General features: G+C 30.1%; 1 protein-coding gene across 1 annotated transcript in view; it reads left to right on the forward strand.

Moving 5' to 3' along the window:
• Window positions 1-26,572, forward strand: part of LOC147075248 (uncharacterized) — a 75,666-nt gene extending 49,094 nt beyond the window's left edge. Inside the window, exons 3-7 of the mRNA XM_085942904.1 lie at window positions 11,671-11,772; window positions 20,978-21,086; window positions 23,246-23,357; window positions 23,778-23,956; window positions 26,342-26,572. Coding sequence (XP_085799030.1) covers window positions 11,671-11,772; window positions 20,978-21,086; window positions 23,246-23,357; window positions 23,778-23,956; window positions 26,342-26,457 — 618 coding nt within the window. The 3' untranslated portion in view covers window positions 26,458-26,572. The remainder of the gene's footprint in view (window positions 1-11,670; window positions 11,773-20,977; window positions 21,087-23,245; window positions 23,358-23,777; window positions 23,957-26,341) is intronic.
• Window positions 26,573-27,043: the final 471 nt, after the last annotated feature.

Here is a 27,043-nt window from a genome sequence, read left to right on the forward strand (position 1 = left end):
ACAAGCTTCTCATTTATTGATGATCTAGTGGTCACTCTTTTACATAATCATCAATAGTTCTGATAAATCTCAATAAACTTTGTCACATCTACCTGGCACCTCTAAAAACTGATTCGATAACTTACTGATGATCAACCCATCTGGCTACGTCTCCGTTTCAGTTTCAGCCGACCTCTTGAGTTTAACTGACAGCTCGACTGTAACTGAGACTGAACGGACAACTAAACTTAACGTTTTAAAGGACCTTTAATGATCCAGTAAAACCTTGTCTGTGGTAGTTTGAGATTCGTGGATGCGCGACGCACTGATTGAATTTAATACCCCCACCATAAAAATACAATAAAAACCACAAATCACAACACCCTTTAACAAAAACTAATTATAATTTACTATCATAGTGTTGACTGATTAAAATATGAGTGAATTATTTTTTTTGTGTATACGTACCTAGTACCTACGTCTTGTTTAGTGGTTATGTTACGGGCCAGTTTGATATTATTTGAAAGAATTTTGTTATACCTACTTTTTTAAAATATCTGTAGCAATCATACCACTCAGCATTACAAGGGTGACACACTTTAATATGTGTGTTTTATTGTCAAAACAAAACAATGGAGCGGAAGCGATTGTCGGCATTTTCTCAATCATAATTAGATCAGTAGGGTCCAATATGATTTGTTTATTTTCGATAATGTCTCTTGTAATGCATTAACTGCATTTATATAAATAGCAAGGACAATCCATAACTCGCCACTTTCCACTCGAGTCCATCACTTGGAGCACTACTCATCTCGAGTCCAGTCTCTCAGTTATATTAACACCTCGGTACATCGTCTGTCAGTTTAATAATATAGTCAACCTCATCAATACATCCGTACCCGTGATTATAACATCATTATCATTGTATTTGTTTATGTTTGTAACGAAAAATAAACTGTCTCCTTGAAACCTTCAAGCGACCACGACTATTTATCTTGCCACACTCATTATACCCAAATATTGTATAGGTACTTAATTAATGAGAAATATTATATAGAAATATATAAATTGTTGGTCTAATTTAAAAAAAAATGTCTGACTGGTTTGAATTGTTGCAAGGTACCTTTTTCAATATTCTGAATAATTAATTGCGTTATATGCATCAAAGAGATTTGACTCTGTTTCTATCTAGATATTTTGTTGACATCAGTAAAAAAATCATCTATGAGTGTCTAACTAATAGTTTACAAATATATGTTTTTCTTCGTATGCAATCTCATATAACTTTATAATCAGTTATAACGGTATTATAACACTATTTATAAATTTATTATTATTGATCCGAGTATTGTAAATTATATATTAGTTTGTCAGTAAGACTAATCCAATTTTTGTATCATATTGTTTCACAAAAAAACCTCACAAGGATTATATTATTTTAGCGAATTTTTTGGAAAAAAAAAACAGATTGTTATTTTTTATCAGACACGCGTACATATATTGTATTCCACACAATGTGCACTATCTGTGTAGCAAGCCGTATATTTTTTAAAACTTTCTACCACGCGCGTACGGAAAATCTGTTTGGGCGATCATTGAGCGGGATTACAGAGGATTTAAAAAGGGAAAAAGGATTTTTTATACCTTTCGTTACCTGAAAGTATTTCAATTACTGGATACTTTGCGCACAAATATTTTTCACGAGCTTGGAAGCTTCCATATTATAATAGTAGGTATTTATATACATATTGTGTGTGAAAGGAAAGAGGTGATAGATACAAATAAAAAAAAAAAAACAGTTGAATGTACCAATGTAACTGTAATGTGTAAATATTTGAGGAAATGAAAAAGTTAACGATTCGAATCAACGCGTCTGAAACAGTAAATTTTACATCAAAACATATCAATATATTTACTGAAATCTTGGTTAACCTTTTTATTCTCAGGTATCATTTATATTTTTTACAATGTTACAACGTTTTTATTAGTTCGTATTCTTGTTTGTCCGGTGATTGTTTATCCAGTACAAATCTTGCAATCGATTTTTAACTAACTTACCGACTAGCTAGACATTTGAAACTTTTAGAATATAATATCAGAACACGCTGCCAATGCATTCTTTTAATACTTTTAGCCATCTTTAAGTAGAATTGAATTAATTTTCAGTTAATTCTGTTTTGTATAAAAAGTTATTTCGGAAGAAATCCGTAATCCAATACACTATTATTTGTTGCTAAGATGGTGGTCCTAGCAACTAAATTATTAATATATACGTGCGTTACTATGGAAATCAAAATGATATTTCAGTATTCTATATTTGTTTGTTTATTGCAAAATAGTAAAAAAATGATTTGTTGACAATTGCCTTATATGTCCTAAATTATTAATACATAGAATTGTCAAGTTTATATGATTCAATAGAATTTAAAAACGTGGTATATAAAAAGTTCTTTTAATCTTGTAATTATTTACAAATATTATGTAGTGTGCAAAGGTATTTCTTTTAAAAGTAGAAAAGTACTTTTAACGTCAACCAAGCGTTTTTCTTTTCCAATAAATCAATTGAAAATCCATACCGAAGGCTATTTTTAGTTAAAATGGTCAAATTTAGTTTTGTTTTTAATTTTTTCATAGTGGTATAAAAATTTGATCAAAAGCGTCTAAAATTTCTGAACATTACGTACCCCGGTTGAAATTCACCTGGCATCTTGGGCAAATCTTATTTTCAGAGATAGTGGTAAGCCCTATAATAAATTTTATTAGCGTGCTAACAGAATTTTCCATCGAAATATGGCACAGGCGATATAGGTTTGCCATCCCAGATATATGAAAGTATTGAAAGTTAAATCGTATCTCTCGCTTTCTTTCTTATCCTTTTGCACACAGTAATAATTATTTAATTATTACTACGAGATGAAGGCATCTTCTAACTCTTTACTTACTTCTCAGTCGTTCTCTGTTAATCCAACGAGTTTTGGGACAGACATTCAGTTGTTCAGTGAGTCTTGATTGTTCACTGGATATACAACACTCTCCACTGCAATGTATTTAAGTATGTTTTTTATTGTCCAATACTTTTTTTCCCTACCTTATTAACTTATTTACTTATTCTCTTTTTATTTTTATTTTTACGCATTATACTCAAACTATATCCATCAATATCGCTTAATTGAGACTGCAAGTTACAAAGTCGGTAACCTCTATTTTGACATTCTTGGTTGATTCTGATTTTGTTAGTAGATAGGTAGTAGATAATTATTTTTTCATCATTATATTTAATTTAAAAAATATATTAAATCCAGTCTCCTTTATTAGTTAATTTATATGCTTTACTATTTACTTTAGTATTTTTTATACTTCACGACTAACTTAAAAACATGATTTTTTTTTAATTATTTTTATGAAATTCTTATTCGCCTTTTCTAATTGTTTACTAATATGTACGTATACAAAAATAAATTTATTTTATTTGCAGTGTTTAACATTTTTTGTGATTATTTTAAAATGGCGAAAAATAGAGGCTACTGGCTTTGAAACTAACAACTTCAATAAATTGTATTCTTAGTTCAATACTTTAAAGATCTTTTGAGTTCAAGTTATGTAGCCATTATACTATTATCAACATACATTCTATCACAGTTATAATCATATTATGCAGAACTTAATATAAATAGTTATTTTAAAATATGTACTGAATGTATATAAGATTAAATATAATAGTTTAAATAATATATATGTATATATATATAAATATATGAAAACATCCTAGAGGAATTGTTTAACTCAGTGACATTGAAACCCATGATTCCCTGTGCTTTTAAAAACTGAATGTAGATAATATTTGAGAATATATTAATTTTAAATTATGTATTGAATTATCTATGAAGCGATGCCAGTTATATTATATTGCCAGTTATTTCCTCGCTTTTAATATTATGTTACATTGTTCGATTATTAATACATCATATATTATCAAACAAAAATTCATTATGTTATTGATAAATAAGAATTTAATATATTTTTCCTCTTATGTATTTTATTATGACAATCTTACATAAAACTTTTTTTATCTATTTGTTATTCTACGTATGGCCCCTACATTTTTATGCGCGCCCCCAGGTCAGGATATTAGGCAGCCCTCTACATATCACTAAATCTAAGGGTAGTATGGTGCTTTATATGTCTACAACATCATCTACCGCATCAGTTGAAGTATGGCCTTGTGGTGGAGAGGGTTCAGAAGAAATTCTTGAGACTCTTTTACTTGAGGTTGTATGGATACTATTTGTGGTTTATCCAACTGACTTTCTCTTAGCCATGCTTACATACTGCAGTCTGCAACTTAGAAGAAATCTTTATTTAGCTACGTATTTTTTTCGACTTATACGAGGTATAAATGAGAACTCTGCCATTCTGGGCAGTGTTGACCTGTGTGTCCCTGATAACTATCTTAGAAATAGAGAACATCAGTTGTTTATTCTCCCAAGGTGCAGAACCAACCTGCCACTGGTAATGCCAATTGGGAGGGCGATAACTATGTTCAACGAAATTGCTTCGGGTGTTGATATATTCCACCTACTGGACGAAACTATGAATTATTAAAATAGGGTCGGCTTAACTCATCCGTTGTACTTCCTTGTACCTATCTAATTTATATGTTCTGTATGTACATATTTCTGCTATTTAATAACATACTATCTATCTCTATACTGATCTTTCTCTTTTTTATGTAATACTGTTTTATATTTCTTTGTTTCTAAATGTCATGTTGTGAACGTCTTAAACTTATAATTTGTAATGTCCACAATATGTTTAAAAATAAATAAATTGAATTTAATTGCATTTAATCGTTTTCCAAATGGCGTTCTATGGAACACCAGGGTTACGTGAGGTAAAATTAATGGTATTCCGTGTATTTTAAATAAATTCATTTTAATATATATTGAGATTTCGTGTACCGACACACAATTAACAAAAAATTCATCTCACAATCACATATTTTAAAATGTTATTATTCTAGAAGTAAAATATCTCCTAAAGCGATTTTTTTTGCTATTAGAGGAAACTTTTGATGTATCTCACCTTGGCAGTCGATCCACCATGCCGGGCCTTCAGACTAGAGCCCTGTCAGCCTCCCTCTTATGAGGGCTATGAACACAGAACAGATAATACATAGAATACCGATAGGTTATACTAAATATGCCGCATCTTGATGCAGGGTTTTGAATGTGTGAGTGTCCTACGAAACATTATGCACGTGAAATAGTGTGTGTAATACATCAACATTAAATGAGCGTAAATGCATAAACCAAGAGCAGTTTTCAGTATTCGACGTAAAACGTATTATTGACACGTGTGTAAGCTTAACCCGGATTCTTCCTTACTCGAGTCGGTTACCTGCTATCGCCTTACCCGTTATGTATTTCAGTTCCCATTATTTCTGAGTTCGATGTCTACGTGTCAGTAATCACGTTATTTTTTATCAATATAAATATTTTTATTGAGAATTGTATACCCTTTTCTGAAAATACCTAATGACTAACATCTTACTGCGAGTAATAGGTATATTTTATTTTTAATAACAACAATATTACATTTTTACGACATGAAAGATATATTTTTTTATTTGCTAAAGTCTATAAAATATAACCATTAACTATGTTAGGTAAAACATAATTTTTTTTCAGCCACAAAAACTAGTTTGCTATAGGCATGGTACATTAAAATAATTACCAACACTATGAATTTATAATATTCCATAGAAGCTTTTAAAATTCTATTAAGTAATGAAAGTAAAATGGCTGGCTTAAGCCCTGTTAGCAAATACATCTTTTGAGAAAATTTGCCGAATTAATGTATTCCTTGAAAGAATCCGTTCAAAGTAAAAAACCGAATTCAAAAAAAGGTTGTTTGCTTAGAAGCATATTAGAGTAATACTTCCTTTCCAAGAAGTATCGGATATATTTTTTTCCTTTAAATCTGTTATTTTATACGTTACATGCAAAGTCTGAAAGGTAGAGAAATAATAATATTATTTAAAAGCTTTATAATTAAATAACAACATTTTTTTTACTTATTCCACAGATTTGTTTTAAAAATCTAGACTTGCTTATTTTAAGTACCAACCTAGCATAGATTTTTATCGAATAAAAAAAAATCCATCTTAGAAAATTGGTTAGTTAAGTTTATCAATATTGTAGTACGGTCTAATACTTATATAGCAACATTATAAAGGTTAAACACTTTAATATAGACGTATATTATGTTGTTGTCAAAACAAAAACAACGTAGCGGAAACGATCGTCAGCATTTCGTCAATCATAATCTAGATCAATAGGGTTTATCATATTAACAATGTCTCTTGTAATGTACGAACTGCATTTGTATAAAAAATAGCAAGGACAATCCATAAATCTTCACTCCACTCGAGTCCATCACTCGGCTTACTTCTCACATCGAGTCCGGTCACTCGACATAGTCAACCATCATTCCACTCAAGTCCAGTCTCTTGGTTATATTAACATCTCGGTACATCGCCAGACAATTCATTAATAATATAATCAATCTCATCAGTACATCCTTATCCGTCATTATAAAATTACTCTGCCATCTTTATCGTTGTATTTATTTTATTCTTGTTTCGATAAATAAACTCTCTCCTCATAACAGTAACGACTTTATCCTTCACACACCTCGTCATCCCCAAATTTATTTATATATTATCATTGGTCAGAGCCAGTATATTTTAAGTAGGTAATTGCACTAAAATATTATAATGTTACCTATTTAATGATAAATTATTCGTACAAAGTATTATTATTATAAATTTTATCTGCAAATTTTTCAGTAATCATTAATTCATATAAAGTATATATCGTATACTCAAGGAATAAAAAGAGTAACGTTGTAATTAGTTTTTTTTAATCCGGGATTCCTGGGATTTAAAAATTTCTAATCCTGTCATCTAGATTGCAATCCAGCAAGTAAATGACCGGTAGGTTTGCCAAAGTGTAAAAAATATTAATATAAGTATTAACATTTGTGACTTGTACTATTATAAAAGGTACCTATACCTATTATGAAGATATTATATAAAACTTTTAGTTTCACCCCTAAAGTTTTTGGTATGGTTGATTTCGTGGTTATAAAATATTTTTCTATAAGTATTAAAAATGACGGCAAAAGCAAGCTTTTTTCATACCTACTATTATACATTCGTACGTGCATTATGATTAACATGTTTTAGTGATTGTTCAATTATTATTTTTTTATAAATCATTATGATATGTAAAGTATTTTTATTTTAGTGGGAACCTTGGTACTATATTTAAATTATCATAGACTCTTTAATTTATAATGCCAAAAACTTCACCGCTTTAGCTTGATGCAGTATCTCCATCCAAACAGTCATACCACTGCAGTAGTCTACGACTTCTGATCCTAGCAATCTTCATCTAACAATCATCAACAACATCTATCAAACCTAACATCTTGGATAGTTCGGTATCTTTCATCTTTGAGAGATGGCCTGCCCAATGGAGTCGCCCTACTTTTACGTATAAGATGATGCGATGGAAGGATCACTGTTTTACCTTTTATAAATATTGACCACTGAAATTATGGTTGATAATACATACAGTTCCCATACTGTATACATGTGATACAAGACTTTCTCAAGAACGCACTTTAGTATATAAAATGACCAGCAACGTAATGACCGAATTGTTTAAAAAAGTTACGGTGGTTGATAAATCAACCACTAAGCGATGACACTCGCCATTTATTTCTGCGAATATAAATCAATTGCGTTCGTAATTTAAATTTCTTTAAAACTTTACAATAATACTTACTGATAAGAGCAAATACGATTTAGTCTTTTATGTCAAATATAGTAAAGTGTCATTAATGAATATTTATATTTTGGATCAAAATATTATTGGAAGAAATAAATAACCAACAAGAATCATTAAAAGGAATTTGAAAATAAAAACCAGTCATCCGGTCTCAATCCCATTCTGCCATCGGTTGTATGAATAGATGTTTACGGCTATAAAATATTATACGTATACATATTTACGTACAATTATTTATTTATAACCCTGTTAATAAAATAGGTATATCCAATTTCAAGTAGATATGCTATAATCTAATATCCAGTATGAAACAGGTTGTGAAATACTCTTCTCTTACATTGTCATTCTTCAACTTAACAATTAATAGTACCTACCTACATCTTATATTGTTTGACTGATCATATTATCGTAAAAATAATAAAAACTCTTTGTTAAAAAATACTTAGAAAGAAGTTTATCATAAATTAATAGGTATTTAAAAATACATATTACATACTTCCGTCATTTATTTTGCCTGATGCCTTAGTCTGCATTTTGTTTACCATCGATTGGATAGTATTTATACGGGTTCTCGGTGAGAGCCAGCTTCGGGGAAACCTGAAGATATTCACATGTTTCATGATAATTTAAATATGTATATTTCAAATAATTAACATAACAAATTATAAGTTCAAAGCAGTCATGACATGACATAAAAAATACGTGTTAACAATATTGGAATAAGAATATGTAGATACAGTCATGATATTATGATTAAATATTAAAAATAAAAGTACGTGGAAGAATTCCGAGTAAACTAAGTAAGTAAACCACTCTCACGTAAGTGGAATATATCAATATCCGAAGGCGATTTAATTGAACATAGTTATTGGCCTCCTAATTTTGCATTACTAATGGCAGATTAGTTCTGGATTTTGGGAGAATAATAATAGTTTATTACCAGATACACATAGGTGGATAATAAATCAAGAACGGTAGAGTTTCCATTTACGTCACGTATAAGTAGGAATAAAATTTATGTTTAATAAAGATCTCTTTTAAACTATTTTTTTTTTTACTAATATCCACTGCAAAATTTTTAACGCTTAAATCGGGTTCAAATGAAATTTACGTGTAATCTTATAGCATAGTGGTTAGTGCACATGGGCGCAATTCACGAGGGACGCAAGAAGGAGAAATTCACAAAAAAGTATTTCAAATTATAATATTTTATTCAATAAAATAATGCAATATTCTTAAATAATGTGACTTATTCGTTTAATTATTAAAACAATACATCTGTTTATGGCACTTTTTAGATGTTCACTATTCAAATACGATTATGGGTTTATGTTTAAATTAACTAAAATACTTCGATGAACGTTAGACAAATAATTTCTTTGGAATTTCCTAATTTCCTTTATTTGAAAGATTCCATTTAAACATTGCCGCTAACATATATATACATCAACATGCCGAAACGTCGGTGTGAGACAGACACGGTGTGAGATATTATATTTTTCTTCGCGCTTGGCGTGAAAAATTGCGAAAAAAGAAAACATTTTCTAATTCAGTATACAAGAGGATAGGAGGTGGTGCTATGTAGGTACTCGTTCGGTAGGAACACAATGAAATCGAATTTTGACACTGGAAATGGCTGGAGCGAAGTAGGTTCGCTAGCGTCGGAGTAAATAGAGAAATGATGACGTTTCATTGCGAAATTGGCTGCGTTGTTTATTTTATTTAATTTTGTTTTCTCTGAGAAATGGATTACAATAGGGGGGGGCAAACTTTTTGGATGGAGGGCCAAATTCAAGAATTCAAAATGAGCGGCGGGCCGCAAGTAAAATACCATTTTTAGATATAAGTACACTATTTTTAGTACGGCGTTTTATTGTGGACGTGAAGATATCTTCACAATTATGTACGTTCATCATTATTGTTTAACTTTATCACTGCTAGCCAATTTTTACTAGGTGGATACTTACTTGGCCAGCTATTTTTAAAATAACATAAATCCTTTAAAAATTATGAAATAGGAACGGAATGATAAATATTTGTGAAAACTCAGCAACACAACTTGTTTATCAAATTTATCGCGAATATTTTCACACTAAAATGATGAATATTATTTAAAAAATATACACATAATGTTTATTCAGAAGTTATGACGTTTGCAAGAACCCGCAAATATATTTGTCCGTGGCCTGATGCGACATACACGCTTTGGCGAGTGAATTCGCCCATGGCACGGATCAGGTTAAGCTTTTTGCTGTATAATATATATTTTATTAAAAATAACCATTTGTTTTTCATTAGTTTTCCATACTCTTCTCTTGCATGGGAAATTTTTGTTAAAATAAGTCTCAGTAAACTCAGTCAAAGTACACTAGATTCTGTAGCGACTTCTGTCTTGGGAATCAGCTCGTGAGACATTCCCAGGCTTAAATAACTGCTGATGCTTCATTCCAAACGTAATGCCTATTGGTACAGTCGATTAAGACGTATTATAGTGTATTACGAGGCGGGTTGATTTGAAGGAGTTTATGCTTGTATTGTCTGTTAGTTGTAGAAGTTATAGGTTTTTACTGTTTTACTGTGGACGTGAAGATATCTTCACAATTATTAATTTTCATCATTATTGTTTAACTTTATTCTCTGTACAATAAATTATATATATTATTAAAAATAACTACTTGTTTTTCAATAATTCTTCATACTCTCCCATGGGAACCTTTTGTAAAATTAAGTCTCAGTAAACTCAGTCAAAGTACACTTGAGTGCGTAGCGAACTCTGTCTTGGGTGTCAGTTCCTGAGATATTCTCAGGAGTAAATAACTGCTGATGTTTCATTCCAAAATATGTAAGGCATTATGATATGGTCAATGGAAAATATGGAAAAGGCACACTGATTACTAAAATTGATATAACTCATGTATTATTCATTCAATTCAAATAAATCTTTTAATTATTTATAGGTTTTAAATTTTTCTGTTAAATATTTACATTTAAAGTAAACTTTGTGTATACGTGGAATGAAAAAAAACATGTCAATTATAGTTTTTTGGGTTTTTTTAGTTTTTTTTATACAAAATGACATAGATTAAGAGTCCATGATAGAAGTAAATAATAAAAGGAAGATATACTAAAACTGAAGCTTAATATAATATAATTCAAGATATTTAGAAGATAGAGGGCCATTTTATGGTTATTACTGTCTCAAACACCTCATACCTAGCGAACTGATCATTATTTTGACAAATTTAAATAAAAATAGATTTTATAAATCAAATATTTCTTAAAAAATATATTGGACTTTATATGACTAACATCATAAAATGATAGCTACATCTATTATTGAGTAATTTCAACTTTAAAAAAAATCAAAATATGATTTTTTTTTTTTATTTTCATCATGTCAAATTGGCGCTGATAGGGCGCGATGGGTTAAGACCGAATATGGTACGGGGTGGGTTGATTTGGAAGAGTTCATGTTTGTATTGTCTGTTGTATAAGTCATGTGTTTGGTTGAGATACCGGATCTGAAAAAAATATGTTAAGTATATTATTTTTAAAGCCATTGCGTCACGTATTGGCCGTCACAAATAATAGCTGAATATAATTTATGAAATACTTACGTAATTTTTTTGATAGAGAGCGTAGTCAAAAAAAACAAACATGCTTCCTTTTATTTTCGAGATAGTCATTGTAATGACAAGGCAACACTTTTGCTAGACTTTCCTTATATTAATTTCTGAATAAAATAATCTTGACCTTTCTAAATGATATAATATATTTAATTTCCTAAATTCTGTCTCAACAAAACCATTATAATTGTAATTATTTTCTATTTTGACAGGTTTCGTGGATAAGGCGAAAAGATAGACACCTGCTGACCGTTGGTCTCACCACATATACCTCGGATGAGAGATATCAGGCCATACATTTTCTACATTCTGAAGTAAGTTTATTATTTTATACAATATTATATTATTATTTTTGTTACTTCATATATTATATACGATGATTAAATTATCATAATTTATTGTTATCATTAACAATCATGGGACAAATAATAGAGAAAAGAAAAAAACAATCATAAGCAGATCTCAGCTTCCTTACCTGCGTCTATATACGCGCTCTACAATTACACGAGCGTGTATACACGCTGTATTTTACACTGATTATAATAGCCCCAGTTGATTGTTTTAAACACACTTACATAATATTATGTTGGATTCATGGTGAAATACTTTACCGAAATACAAGCCTTTATAGTTATTTTTGTTTTATTTGTGGGTACCGCCATAACAGTTCCTGGAATTTAAATGGTCATATGGCCACTTAAGTATCCTTATTGACCGTACCACCACCAAAAATTAGGCCTACCCATTGTCTTACGACCGTCTGGACTGCCATCCTGAGCATCTTGGAATATTCTAGAATCTAGTACCTAGTGTGTTTGAAGTTTTATTTAAAATTTTCATTTATCTGCAGTTCATAAAATAGTTATAGTTTTTATTCACTGGTACCACTATTAATTTATAATAATATTACACATTATTGTGATCAATTAGAAAAATAATATGTAAATTAAAGGGTTTTCATCAATAATCACCTTTTAATGTGACAAGTTTGGGGTGTCGCTAAATCCAAATTAGTTTTAATGTCTAACCTTTCAAAAAGGTTGAATATAAACCTGCATTAACCTGTTAACATAGAAACGAATCAAATAATTCAATTCTGACTATGTAGGTGTTTATTACGATGAATAATTAGAATGACAAAATACTAGAAGATCGAGACGTTCAAACTAATACATGAAACAGTTAATCAATAGTATAACCAAAAGTAGTTAATATGACAAAAATACAAAATGAAAATATTATTATTATATTATAGTAAAAGAAAGTATTCCGAGTGAACTGTCATTTTATTCATAATATCTATCTAAACTCACTTTACGTAATTGGAATAATTATATTAATTTGTAAATTAATTTAGTGAGCACAGCTTATGGTATTCCAATCGACATCATCAAAATGGTAGGTTATATTAGTAGAATAAAGCACAACTGAGGCTTCATACTTCTTAGAAGGTTAAGATAAATATGAATGTGAGATGAATGCTTCATCCCACATTCCTCTTTGAAGCTAAATAAATCATCGTATTTTTACACCTACCACATTTTGGGGGTTTCTGAACGATCTTATAACAAAGGTTTAAAAATCTCAAATCAAAATCAGACCACAATAAAAATTAGTTCTATCATTTTTCTGCTTAAAAAAATATTTTCGCTGTTTTTTTCTTCTTTTGAGATCATAACAATGAACTGTACCTACCGCATTCGCTCAACTAAAAATAAAAAGAGAAAAGCCCTATATTTTTTTCAAACGCTTTAACGGAATGATTATATACCTATATTTATACAGCGTGTCTAAAAATAAGGAATATAAATAATATTTTTCTCACAATAGAAAAGCGTGGTAATTCAATATAATTCGTTTTACAAAATATTTCTGAATAATCAAGTAAGAATAATTATGTACAGTAGTACTTATTTTTATTATCCAGGTTAAATACCTACTTTTTCTTTTTCTTCGGATATATCCGCCTCTTGGCTGGAGTATATGGACTCGCGGTGCCTCCAAGAATCTCTGTCACTAGCCAGTCTCCTTGCGTCCTTCAATGCACCGTGCATTTATGTCACTTAACCCGCATCTGCGTGTGTCCACTTTATGCATTTGTGCCACTGTATTATTGAATATCTCATAGATTCAAGAGACATTTAATCACCCTTTAGGTTTTATAAAATCTTTTAGGATAACTGGATTATGACATTTATGCAGAGATGATCTGTTATTTAAGCAATATAGCCTGCGTACTTTGTATCATGTTCCCCACTTGTGTTCGCTCCCTAACTCGTTTACTTATTTTTAATCTCTCTTTATAATACCCAGCATGCATTTTCCCAAGCCATGTTGTGTAAATATTCTATAAAATTATATTATATGTTATATAATATTATATCGGCGGTCTATTTTTTACAACTAGTAAATCCAATTTTGGTCAATAATTCAATTTTAACACTAATATACCTAATTGAATATACACTGCTTTGTAATATTATTGTCTACTAAAAATAAAAATATTTGATTTTACGGACTTATTTTTTGGATTTACGAGGTTTACGTGATGTATTTTAATTATGTTAATTTTTATCAATAATTAATTCCTACCTATACCCATAACAGATTTTTTAACTGATAATAATATCACATATCAGTGTCGTAATGATGGCATTCACAATTTTCCGAACACCCTACTGTAGAACTCTCACATTCTAAAAATCTGAAAGTAAGCCTTTCAAAACCTTTAGACCGTGAAAAAATTACAGAAAGAGGCTTTCACGGAGTCCATTTAGGCTTTTTTTTATTATGCATTATAAATGCTTCATCATTTGAAAATAAAGTGTTTTATAAAAATTTCCGCAAATTAATTAAGGCCCGAATTACTCCTTTTAATCACCCTCAAACGTCTTTGTTTATTATCAAACAGAGTATTAAACTCTTAAAAAGATGTTCGGGGCTTAAGTTTAAATTACGTTTAATGAAAAAAATGCGGTGTAGTCGTGAATTTTTAATTATTTTACAATTTTTTAGTCGCTGTAAATAAATAAATAATCTCCCTGAAACTTAAGTACCAGTGACTGCACTTGTTTTATATTTATTAAGAACATTAAATTCCCAAAAATAAAATATGTCCGTATCTCTGCGTAAAATGGTGGAAAATGGTTAGAAGAAAAAATGTTAAAGTATCTCTTGACACTTCTAGGATTTTTAGTAAAAATGGTTAATATTACTTTCTTCTTTGAACAAACTTATATTATATTGTATTTAATAGCGGGGAAAGCTTGCGGGTGGAGTCGCGTGTAATTGCAAAAAGTCAAAATACATTACGATTTGGTTTCCTAGATATTTTGAATTTGGCTGTTTATATTTACATTTTCAGTCGGGAATTCCGGCATTAAATTCAGAATGTAGATTTTGTATCACTATGTAGAAATTAATATAAATTGTAATAATTTTTATATTTAACACTCCTGTTACTATAGCGTCGCTATAGGATTGGTTTGTCGAATATCCGTTTTTGTCGAAATCGACCTTTTAATGCAGAATGATTTTTTGTATCTAAATAGACCAGAACCACCATTTTCTTTGTAAAAACAACAATTTAAATACTTCCATGTTTTTAAATATAGGATAATGAAATTTGTTTCTTGTCTCGTGAAAATTTGACATTTGGTCTATTCGACAAACCAATCCTACATCGACGATAAGAATTATCACCTTAGGTGACCCAGCACTTATGAAAACAAATATTTCAATTAAAATGCACTTCGTTAGTTCGGTAAAAATATCAAATGGAAGTGGGCTGGACACATAGCTTGAAAAAGGGATAATCGCTGGACAAATCTAGTCGCCCAGTAGTACCCAAGAAGTATAAAACGTCTGCAAAGTAGAACGAGAGACCGCTGGATCAATGAAATGGTTAAGTTCTGCGGAAGTTCGTGGCAGCGCAACGCACAGGAACGAGAGGAGTTCAATAAACTTGGAGAGGCCTTCATATAGCAATGGATAGATTTAGACTGATGAAGATGCACTTCTTATCTTCATTATATTTTAAGCTATTTCTAGAATCAACAATATTACATGTAATTAAAATGATACAATATTTAAAATCGATAGCATTCTCTAGTAAATACATATAATTGATATTTATCCATCAGATTTCATTATTTACTTTTCATAAATTATAAATGCGTATTGCAAACAGAGCGTTGCCTACGATTACGAATAAAAGAGATTTTAAGTTATATACAATTTTACATTATATAAAAAAGTATATTTATAAAGTAAATATAAAAAACCCAACACTATAAATTTATCAAAAATATTTTGTATGCGTTACAGTAAGCTTAATAGACTAAATTTTAATAATATACCACACTATGGTAAATAATAAAAGGGCCCACATGCTCAACGCAGGTCAAAATGGAGTTTTTATGGTATTTTCAGCGCATATCCCTGGACATTCCTTAAACGTTGTAGATAATCTATTTATAAAATTTTGAAGCCTTATTATCCTTTATATTTAATTTAAACATTTAATGACTGCATAAAGTATTTTTATTACTTAAAATAGTATTCTTTTAAACCTCTAGCTCTTATGTTTTAGAATATAGTCATATTTCAGTACATCCATGTGCAGTGGTGTTAAGATTTTTTAGATTTTTTTATTTTTAAACGCAATTACGTTTTTTAAATAACATTTTTTTTCGGTTAGGTACATGTTCAAACACGCGCGTTAACATGATCTTACTCCCTACTTCATTTATCGTTTTTAAATGTATAGCTACGGCCATATGTTGTAGCTTAGCCACTGGGAAATGCCAATATAAATGGCATATTTCAAAAAAATACTATCTTATTCTTAGGTCAATAATTATTATAAAGCAAACATTATTCGTAAGATGTTTATCACATTTGAATGATCAAAGACATAGCTTATAATAAATATCTTTAGAATTATCTTCAAATGTGTTAATCTTGCCCATTTTTGAATAATAAAATGCCTAATTCTTATCAAATTTGGGATCAAAAAGATTATAAAATATAATTTTTTATCGTAAATATGTCACTTCATAATTTTAACTTTAATTTTACTTATGGTATATTAAATGCGTTTAAAAATAAATAAATCTAAAAACTCTTAACACCACTGCACATGGACGTACTGAAATATGACTATATTCTAAAACATTAGAGTGAGAGGTTCAATACTATTTTATGTAATAAAAATACTTTACGCATTCATCAATTGTTTAAAATAAATATAAATGATAATAAGGCTTCAAAATTATATAAATAGATTATCTACAACGTTTAAGGAATGTCCAAGGTTATTGAAATTGTATATGAAAATACCACAAAAGCTCCATTCTGACCTACGCTGGGCATGTGGGCCGTTAAACCAATTCACATTTTGTATTTTTTTTAAGAATCGTAAGTTTATCTTTGACTTTAAATGAAAATATTTTTACAATCAATATTTTTTGATACGTATAATATTAATTAAAACACTTTAAAATGTAAATTCTCCAACAAAAATGTCTCAAATTGCAAGCTCCGAATTTTCCGCTAGTCGCCTTTTATAAAAATATTGTCACTAAGTGGTAATTTAAATTTATAATAAGACCAAACCCTTCCAAAAAATCTCGCTTGATCGTCTGTCAACAATAAATTAAAGATCCTAAAACCTGAGGTATACTGTCTAGTACTAACTAACAAACATAGTAATCATATATTATTTTAAAATGTAGTTAGATCATGTAGGTATCTGCATTCGAATAATTCAAATGCTAAATTCAAAACATTCCGACATATTTTTAATATTAACGTTGGATTTATCATTTCGAAAGAATTTTTCCATGCGGAAAAATGTATTTAAAATAGTAGAGAGAATATCTCACGAAAAATTTCGGCCCCAAAAAGAGTGAAAAGTCTTTGGATAAAACGCTTTGCTCCTTCGGCGGCATTTCAGAGCGCATAAAATGCATCCAACAAAAGATTTCGTAGCCATTTGTTCCATTTGAATAAAACCACTTTAACCCAGAAACTATTCTTCCAGGGAATATGGAAATAATATTTTCAATTTTTCGCCAATATGAATTATTTCTCTTTCGTCAAATATTAAAACAAAATATATTTTTGGTCTATCGTTTATTTTTACCGGTTTTTGAATAGTACCGACTGACAATTGTTGATTTTTATAACTATCATAGAGTTTATTGGTGAATACTTACAGTTAATTATCATTCAGCATCAGCTGGGGTCAATCCACTACTGGGTGAAGGCCTCCCCAAGTTTCCTCCAACTCTCTCGGTTCTGTGTCGTTTGCTGTCACGTATTTCCGCCGAACTTTATCAGTTCGTCAATCCAGCGGCTTTTAGGGTGACCCTGTGGCCGTTTCGTTCATTGGATGACGGCATTTGTCCAGCGGCCGTCCTTTCGACGAGCAATGTGCCCCGCCCATCTCCATTTCAGCTATTTGGCAACGTCTATTACAAACATCGCGTACTCTTGTCTGCTAACTAACCCATTCGTTTCTCTTACGGTATTTTTGCGTGATGCCCAACATACACCTCTCAATTAATTATAGCTTATAATAATGCTAGGTTTTATTTGGTTTGCTTCTAGAATTTTATTTATGTATGAAAACAATATTAGAACTTATATACATTATTGCCTTAACGATTTTACTAAACTTATTATGTTACTAGTTATCAGAAAAAAAACTATAGAATTACATAGATGCTGGATATTGCTATGTTTTGTAGTCAACCCTGCTAATATTTCTATGAGTCAATCGATAATGATTTCGGCCTCTGTAGGGTTCTGGAGGAGACTTTTGATGGTATTTTTTGTTGGTCGCCGTAGTTTTTTGTTTGTGTATCTTGTCATCAATAACCCTCAACCGTACGACTGAATAAATAAATTAGTAGGTATTGCTATTAAATTCAAAAAATTATTCTAATAATTAGTAGGAACTATAATATTCTTAATACCTGTGTTATTATAGTATGTAAATATAATAAAAACGCAATAATATGAACAATGTTTTCTATCTTGTAGATATTGAATTATATATAAAAAATAATATTTTATATCAGATTTCTTTGTGAAACTTCTTGTTAAAAATCTTTATTTCGTACAAAATTCTTCTATTCTTTACAAAAAATAAATAATAATCTAAATTATATATTTTCAAAGAACCTTTCAATATCATTATAAGTAAAATTCATACAAGCATAGCATTAACGTTACGAACACTTAATACCGTTAAAAATAATTCTGTCATAACATAAATGGATAATATTATGTCTCCTAAATACATCTATAACAAGAGACATATTAGCTTAAATAATGGTTAGTTTGTTTCATTAGGTACTCGATAGGCGTATTTAATTGAATGCTGTCTCAAAGTGATATAGATCCGCATTATTGCCTGTTTATGTGGAAGGTTTAACTGACAAAATACATTTATAAATTATGTCTAAATGAGTGAATTAATTAATTTATTTGTAAAGTATTATAATCAGCATCAGATAAGTCAGCGTGGACGACACAAATGGACAATAATGGTCCTATTAATGCCTTCAGCGCAATACCTGTCCACCTGAATAGTGATTTCTCTTTTAAAGTATTTCTTTTTACTTATTCATGGGTTCATTTACAATCCGTATATACTTACTGGCAAATATTAATTTTCATGTTCCCACCAATATCACTGGTAACTCTACGATGTTCATGATACCCCGTTGCAGGACGGATGTGATTTTTCATGACGCTGTGTATCGTGTGATTAACCTATTTGATGGCACCATAAAGGTTGATTTATTTTTTGTTAACTAAATCATGTTTGTGGACGTATTTAATATGTTAAATTTGTAATTGTATCTATCATTTTACTTTAATATCTACATAAGCACATACTTACTTTTCTACTTTCTTGTTATATTGGTTGTTATTTGTAAGTAATTCATTTTTATAATTTGTATTTAATATTTATTATGGCGCATTGGCGAATCGTTGTCATACCATAAAACTATTTTCTAAATAGACAAATAAATAAATAAATAAAAGCTACATGCATTAGATAACCATTTTTATGGATGCGACAGGTCGCAATAACTCATAGGTGAGTTAGTAGTTATAACTGCAAGCCAGGTATTCAATCCTAGATTCAAAATTCGAAGTGTCTGGGTATGTGGTATGTACCCGGAAAAGTGCGGAAGTCCACGGGGTAAATACTTATCTGTGGAACATTCTAGATTTTGAAAATCTCGCCCTCTTTTGCAGTATTAAAAAAACAATAACTATCTGCCAATTTTTACTATAATAAAAATATTCTATGGGTAACATTTACATGTTTTCCCAGGTATAAACACCTGTCAATATTATCATACGTCTTCTTTTTGTCTTCCTCTCGAACATACGTTCGTGTATGGACTGTCTTTGTCCTTGGGTTTTAGACTCAATTATTTCTATGTGAGCTGCTGCATCAGCTTGGACAAAAAATCTTTGTAGTCTCTTGATTTTTCCGAGCACACCATCACCAAACAGGTATATTTGTCAAGCCGTAACGCTTAGCTAATAGTTCTTCTTCAAACATAATAATGTTTCTATTTTTGATCGATGTTAAATGGTGCCTAGGTTACAATTGGTTTCCACACCCTATCCCTATTATAACCACACTTAAATCTTTTGGATAACACACTAATTTTGCGATACATAAATTGTTATTCGATACAATTACCACACTGAAAACAACAAACTGTCAAATTATTATAAGAGTATCTTTTGTTTTCTTTCATGACCTGATTAAAATAAACAAATCCTCAGATTTTTCAAATTTAGAACACGCTCATATAATATTATTTGACACGTTATTTCTCTGTCTCACTCTACTTTGGACATTGTTATACATATTTTTGAAGTACTAATTTCTTTTGGCGCGTTTAGAAAATCAGATCAGAGTGTGTTTTTGGCGTGTGACATGTCACATATAATTTATTTTTTCACACAAAAAACAATCTCGATTGGATTCGAACCAACGATTTTTCGGTTATCTACCGAACGCACAACCATTACGCTACAGAATGATACTGCAATAGTAAAGATTATCTAGTATAATAATATTATAGTGTAGAATTCTTCCGTTGCTAGGCAGCAAAATTATTATTGTCGGCCATTTGCAATTTCTTACGTAAACAAACTATTAAACGTCATAGTGGCAGGTTGTTACTTTAAAAATAAAACAACGATAAATAATTTAGTAATATGAGTTAAAGTGTATAGAAATAAACCAACGGCGTTCCAATAAGCGGTCCTTTATCTCGAGTGTGTAATTTAACAAGATAATTAAGAGCTAGTCAAAAAATCTAGTTTATAACAAGTTTTGTTTTTGTTTTGTTACGCCAAAGAAGTAATAAATTCTAACGCGCGTACATAAGTATACACACCAATTTTTGTTCATATGCGCTATACCTAGTGAATTCAAGATAATTATATTATGTAATATAATTTATTACACTTTTTTCTCAGGACTGGACTCTTCAGATAAAATTCGTCCAGAAAAGAGATGCAGGTATTTATGAATGCCAGGTCTCGTCACATCCTCCTACTAGTATTTTCTTACAACTCAACGTTGTTGGTAAGTGTATCATGCATTTTATATTTATATCATTGAATTGTTAATGAACGTAGCATCTAAGATACCTATTACTTATACTATTATTTTCAAAATTATGTATGTTCAATAATCAGAATGTTACATTCTTAAATCTTGTGAAATATTCGTTGAATAAAAGAAATAGTTAATTATAAATTATTAGCAAGTTCAAGTAAGTTACATCATAAAAAATATTGGAGAAATCCACGACGTCGGTTAGTAATTGAAGTAATAGGTATCGACTTTGATTTAATAAAAACAAAAACCGATTGCCAAAGTAGCTTAATTTAGAAGAACGCTGATGAGTAGGTATTAAAAAGGCCAATAGTTAAAATTTGTCGCGATCAGTATGTCATTGCGTAGCATAGAGGTAAATGCGACGGACGGGGTGTAAACCCGGGAGATGCAGGGTTCGATTCCCTGCCGAGGTGGCTTACTTTTTTCAAAAAGATTTTTTCTATTGGTTATAATATATTTTCTCAGAAAGTGTTTTTCAAAATTATGTATGTTCAATAATTAAAATAGTACCTACATTCTTAAATCTTATGAATTATTCTTTGAATAAAAGAAATAGTTAATTATAAAGATGAATTAATTGTATTTACTGTTTGCAAATTTGTATTCTCCTAACGTATATACTATAAACGTAGGTACATAGTTATAATATTACTAAACACAATAAAATATATTTTAATAAAAAAAAATATATTGTACGAATAATTCACAAAATTCCCACGATGGCCGAGCGTTCATGAGTCCCAGGTTCGACTTCTGGATGTGGCAAATGCACAATAAGAATACTTATATTGTTTTACAATGTGTTTTTGGAGCCAGCATATGGACCTAATTGGTTGAGCAAGTGGCTAACATACATTTCTATATAAATAATATTCTGTACAAACGTCTACCCACTCCGTGGAGGCCTATGATCTTATTACAATCGGACACGGTCAATAAAACTCACAATATTTTAAAATGTTTGTTGGTAGATAGTATTTTCAACGTGTGTTCAATAAAGAATGTTACATTCTCAAATCCTGTGAATTATTCGTTGAATATAAATATTTTTTATTATATTATTAGCTAGTGGAAGTACATTATAACAAACCAGCAAAGATCCTGACGTCGGTTAGTAATTGACGTAATTATTGATAATTAAACCACAAAACCCGATTGCTAAGTGCTTTAATAATAATATGTTAATACTATTAGTTAATGTATTCATAATTAAATGCAGAGTATACTGTTGCGAATTCGTAGAGCACATTAATTTGAATCCAGAGATGTGGATTCGAGTCCAACCAGTCGTCATCATTTTTTCATTTTTTTCTAGTAGATATTTTACCTATAATAGTATGAGGTGTTTTAAAATTAAATAGGTATGTTTAAATACATTTTAATTGTGTTGAACTCTACCTATATTGTAATACGTGTGAATTTTAAAATGATTTTGTATTAATGCTTTTGGTAATATTTTTTTCTAACGCGTTTACTTTCATATTGAGATTTTATATTATGTAAATATAATATGTCCTGTATAAATCAATGGTTAACACTATTATATTATTATGATTGTGATAGAAATTGATGAAACTATCATTAAATTCGTATGTAAAAACTAATCATAATGGTGAAACATTTGTACATTTTTCATAAATGTATAGATATTATAAATTATTAAAAAAACATAATATGTCATATTTAATTATTCAAGTTTTGAACTATCTATAATAATATACTGAGATAGTGTTAAGTTTCATGCTAGAGAAGTGTTCGTCTTTGATGCTGTAGATGTGGACCAAATCCTGCATCTGGAAAACGGCGTGTGTTCTCCAGCAAGCACCTAGGGGTTAAGTGAATGGCTAACCACTATTTATTGGAAACAGTCTACAAAAATAACCATATGGAGGCCTATAACTATGTCCTCCTTTGGAACAAAATTGATCGTTTACCTTTGTTTCATCTAGTACAGACAGATTATAAATAAATAAACTATTCAACTGAAAATTCATATAAAAACAACTTAAATAATCAAATTATATTTTTACTCGGTAGCAATTTTATTTGCATTTTTATGTTAAAAAATTACTATAATATTTATGTTTCAACACTAACACATTTATTGATTTATGTTTACATAGAAGCGAGAGCTCAAATCACCGGTCCAGCCGATAAATACATAAAACCTGGATCGTCTTTGAGATTGCAGTGCATCATTCTTAAGACTACTGAAGCACCAGCATTTGTATTCTGGTAAATATAGTGTGTAATATTTGATTTAAAAGGTATCTATTAGTCACAAGAGATTATCTCTGAACAAGAAATCTAACATACAATCATTATTTAGTTTTTTTTTGTAATATAATATAGAACAGTAAAAATACACAAACGTCAAAGAAAATCTCAAACTAAATCAGGGTAACATCAGTTAATCACATAAATTATTTACATTTAAAATGACCTTGTTCATATTAAATGTCGACCAGAGAAAGACTTGTGTTTTTTGTTGTTATACTTTTTTGAGTGATTCATTTTTTACAGATTATGCAGCAGAATCAAATAAAGACACTTCTTTCGTAAAATAATGACATTCTCCATACCTGTAGGTATATTCAATTTATGTTACAGGACTTAATACCATCTAATATTGCTGTTCTTTTATTATCTGTCCAGGTATCACAATAGCAGAATGATAAACTTTGACGTAGACCGTGGCGTTAACGTCAGCACTGACTCCTCGACCAGATCATCTGATCTTTTCATCCCTTCGACATCCGCTTCACATGCTGGGAACTACTCTTGCGTACCCAATAACGCATATCCTGCCAGCATATACGTCCATATATTTAACGGTATTATATACGTCATAAGCTATGTACTTTTATTTTATTTTAAAGTAGTAATAGACCAAAACTTTGACGGCGTAAAATTATTCTAAAAAACTAAGCCGATGTACAGAATAAATAAATATGCTGATTTAATTTGATTTTGTTTCGGAACAATGAGATTTACATTAAACCTACGTGCACATCTAAACTCAACTTACATCACTATTATTAGACTCGACAAACTCTTTTATTGATGATATGTGATTGGCAACGTTTGGATATAATAGGATGCTCCTTTATCCAATCAGATCATTACTCCACTCAGCTATCTTCTTACTTACCTGCGCATTGTGCATGTATTATTATTGCAAGTCCGTTATTCTACTGAGAAGATATTATTATATCTATTAATATCAGAACCTTTTCATAGATCTGTTACGCCGAATTCGCCGAAAACGCCGACAGTAAAAAAGTAAATTTAATACGGATGGGTTTATTAGTTATAATTGGACATAATATAATATTATTATTATTAGGTTAGGTTAGGTTAGGTTAGATTAGGTTTTGTAATTCTGAATTCAACTGAATGTCCATTTTGAAGTTAGCTAGTAAATATCAACAAACTATCACAAACATACAATCGACCATTGCACGATTGATACCCAAGCACGAATCATATCGCGAAAATACATTTTAATAAAATATTTCCATTATCATATTATAGTTCTAGATTTTTTTTGCGCATATTAAATGGATATTAACGTCATTCTAGTTATTGATTGGTATATTTTTATATAATCAATGATATTTGACACATTTGGTTAGTTTGATTAGTTGCAAAAAACACCACCGGAGCGCGACCATCTATTTTGACCAATGCATAAGCATTTGACACATTTGGTTTAGTTGCAAAAAACACCACCGTAGCGCTACTATCTAATTTGCCCAATGCATGAACTAGGCAGAAAAATTACTGCCGAATTCACACATTTAGCAGATATTTTGCTTAATTCATGAATAAGGCAACTGGCTTGCATTTTTCATGATTTAGGCAAAATTTTTCCCATTTCATGTAATACTTAATTTTGCACATTCGGCGTAACATATCAACATCTTACTATTAAATTAATGCCACACCTAAATATTGTTTTAGTGTTTACTAATTTATTACAGAGAAGAGTAATTATAGTAAGCTCTTTCTATCATAAAAATAATCAAAACGTTGATCGAAAGGCACACTTTTTACCAAGCCACCGATTGATATTTTAATTTTATTATTAGTATAGATTATAGCGAAATCTTTTTGGTAATAATAATATGATGGTTACATGTAAATTGTACGTAAAATTTTCACCGTAGCACAGTTTGCCGTAAGCTTTATATCAGAAAGAGATGGCCGTTTAAGGTCTCCAATTTTATTAGATTCAATATGAACATTCATTCAATCTTCATAGCCGATTTTGGCAAAATTTATGAATTTAACCTAACATAACCTAACCTAACCTAACTTAACAAATAATCCTTTATATCGGCTATTTTCAAAACTTGTTTGCCGCTGGCTTTCTGTAAACAAAACCCATGTTTTATTTAGACATGAATTTTATGTCAGTAATATACTATACTTACATCCCAAAGAGGTTGGACGGTTTTTAATATACAACCCGATATTTCCGATACAGTATTTCACGGTGAAGTGTGATACGGCGAACTGTATACGTACAAGTTTCCGGGCACGTGCTTTTTGGGGGGTATATACATGTATATAATGATGTACCTAATTAATAATTTTCCCTAAGAGGAATTTTCCCTTTGGCATGCCAGCAATTATTAAAAAAAGTTTTCAAGTTTTAAGCAATATGATAACCAAATATTAATAATTTTATTTACTAAGTTCTGGAATGTCACATAATGTCCGTTGAAAATTTGAAAGTAAGGCCTGTTTCAGACGGGACACCGGTGTCGCGCTCGATATAATATAGGAGGCCTTTGTATTATGTTTATGAACGCACCAGACCTAATGAGTCAACGCGTGTCCGGTACACTTTTACGTCAGCCGCTACATTCTCAAGCCGCTGATACTATTGTTTTTATTACCCCAGCCAGTTTATGTTCTAATTTAAAACGCGAAATTATGCGTTGACTCATTAGCTCTGGGGCGTTCATAAACATAATACAAATACCCCTTTATTCGAATACAAAGGCCTTCTATATTATATCGAGCGTGACACCGGTGTCCCGTCTAAAACGGGCCTAAGAATAATAATTAATAAGACGCCGCTGTTAGACATGCTAGTTAACTCACTATATGTACGTGTAGTATAAAATATTAGTATGATAACTAATTGTCTTTCACATAATATAATTATTATGTGGTAATTTCTTTACTTTTATCATTATCTTATTTTACAGGAGAAAACCCAGCAGCTATGCAGAGTGGCGCCGAGTGCAGAGATATCCTATGTCACAGAAGAAGATACACTATTTCATCCATCATACTCGCTTATCTCCTTTCGTCTCTGAGTTGACATCTTTCTATGGAGAATTCCATATATTAAACAGTGTTAGACGTCCCGTTAAAAATATACATATATATATATTACATTTTTACTAAAGTAATAGACAATTATTAATTTAATCATATACGATGTAATCAAAAGACAATATAATGTGATAAACTTTTACATTAAAAATAAGACTTTATTAAATCAGTGGTGAAAATCTTACTTAATGACATTACAAGTTTGTGATTTTATATTTTAGTGCTTGTCCAATCAAAAGGGCGTGATTTATATCTACACATAATCACCTATGTATAAAACATTTATTATTTACCATTAAAGATAATGAAATAAATTTAAAATTATTATATTATATTGGTTGTATCTTGGGTGTTTAAGCTAATCATTTCTTGTATTTTTCATGCCATTTTATGTCTAAATATTATTATAATATTATTTTAACTAAGTAATTAGTTTTTACATATATTTATTAATTATTTTTTATATCATAATTTATATTATACATGTTTGAAGACATGATAATACTATATGTATATATTATATTATGATGATTAGTTCCAACGTCACCTATCTCCAATTGTTTAGATAATTA

Source organism: Rhyacophila brunnea, unplaced genomic scaffold (genome assembly GCF_057557595.1).
Source record: "Rhyacophila brunnea isolate RB1 unplaced genomic scaffold, BYU_Rbru_1.0 scaffold_15, whole genome shotgun sequence".
In the NCBI taxonomy this organism is placed as follows: domain Eukaryota; kingdom Metazoa; phylum Arthropoda; class Insecta; order Trichoptera; family Rhyacophilidae; genus Rhyacophila; species Rhyacophila brunnea.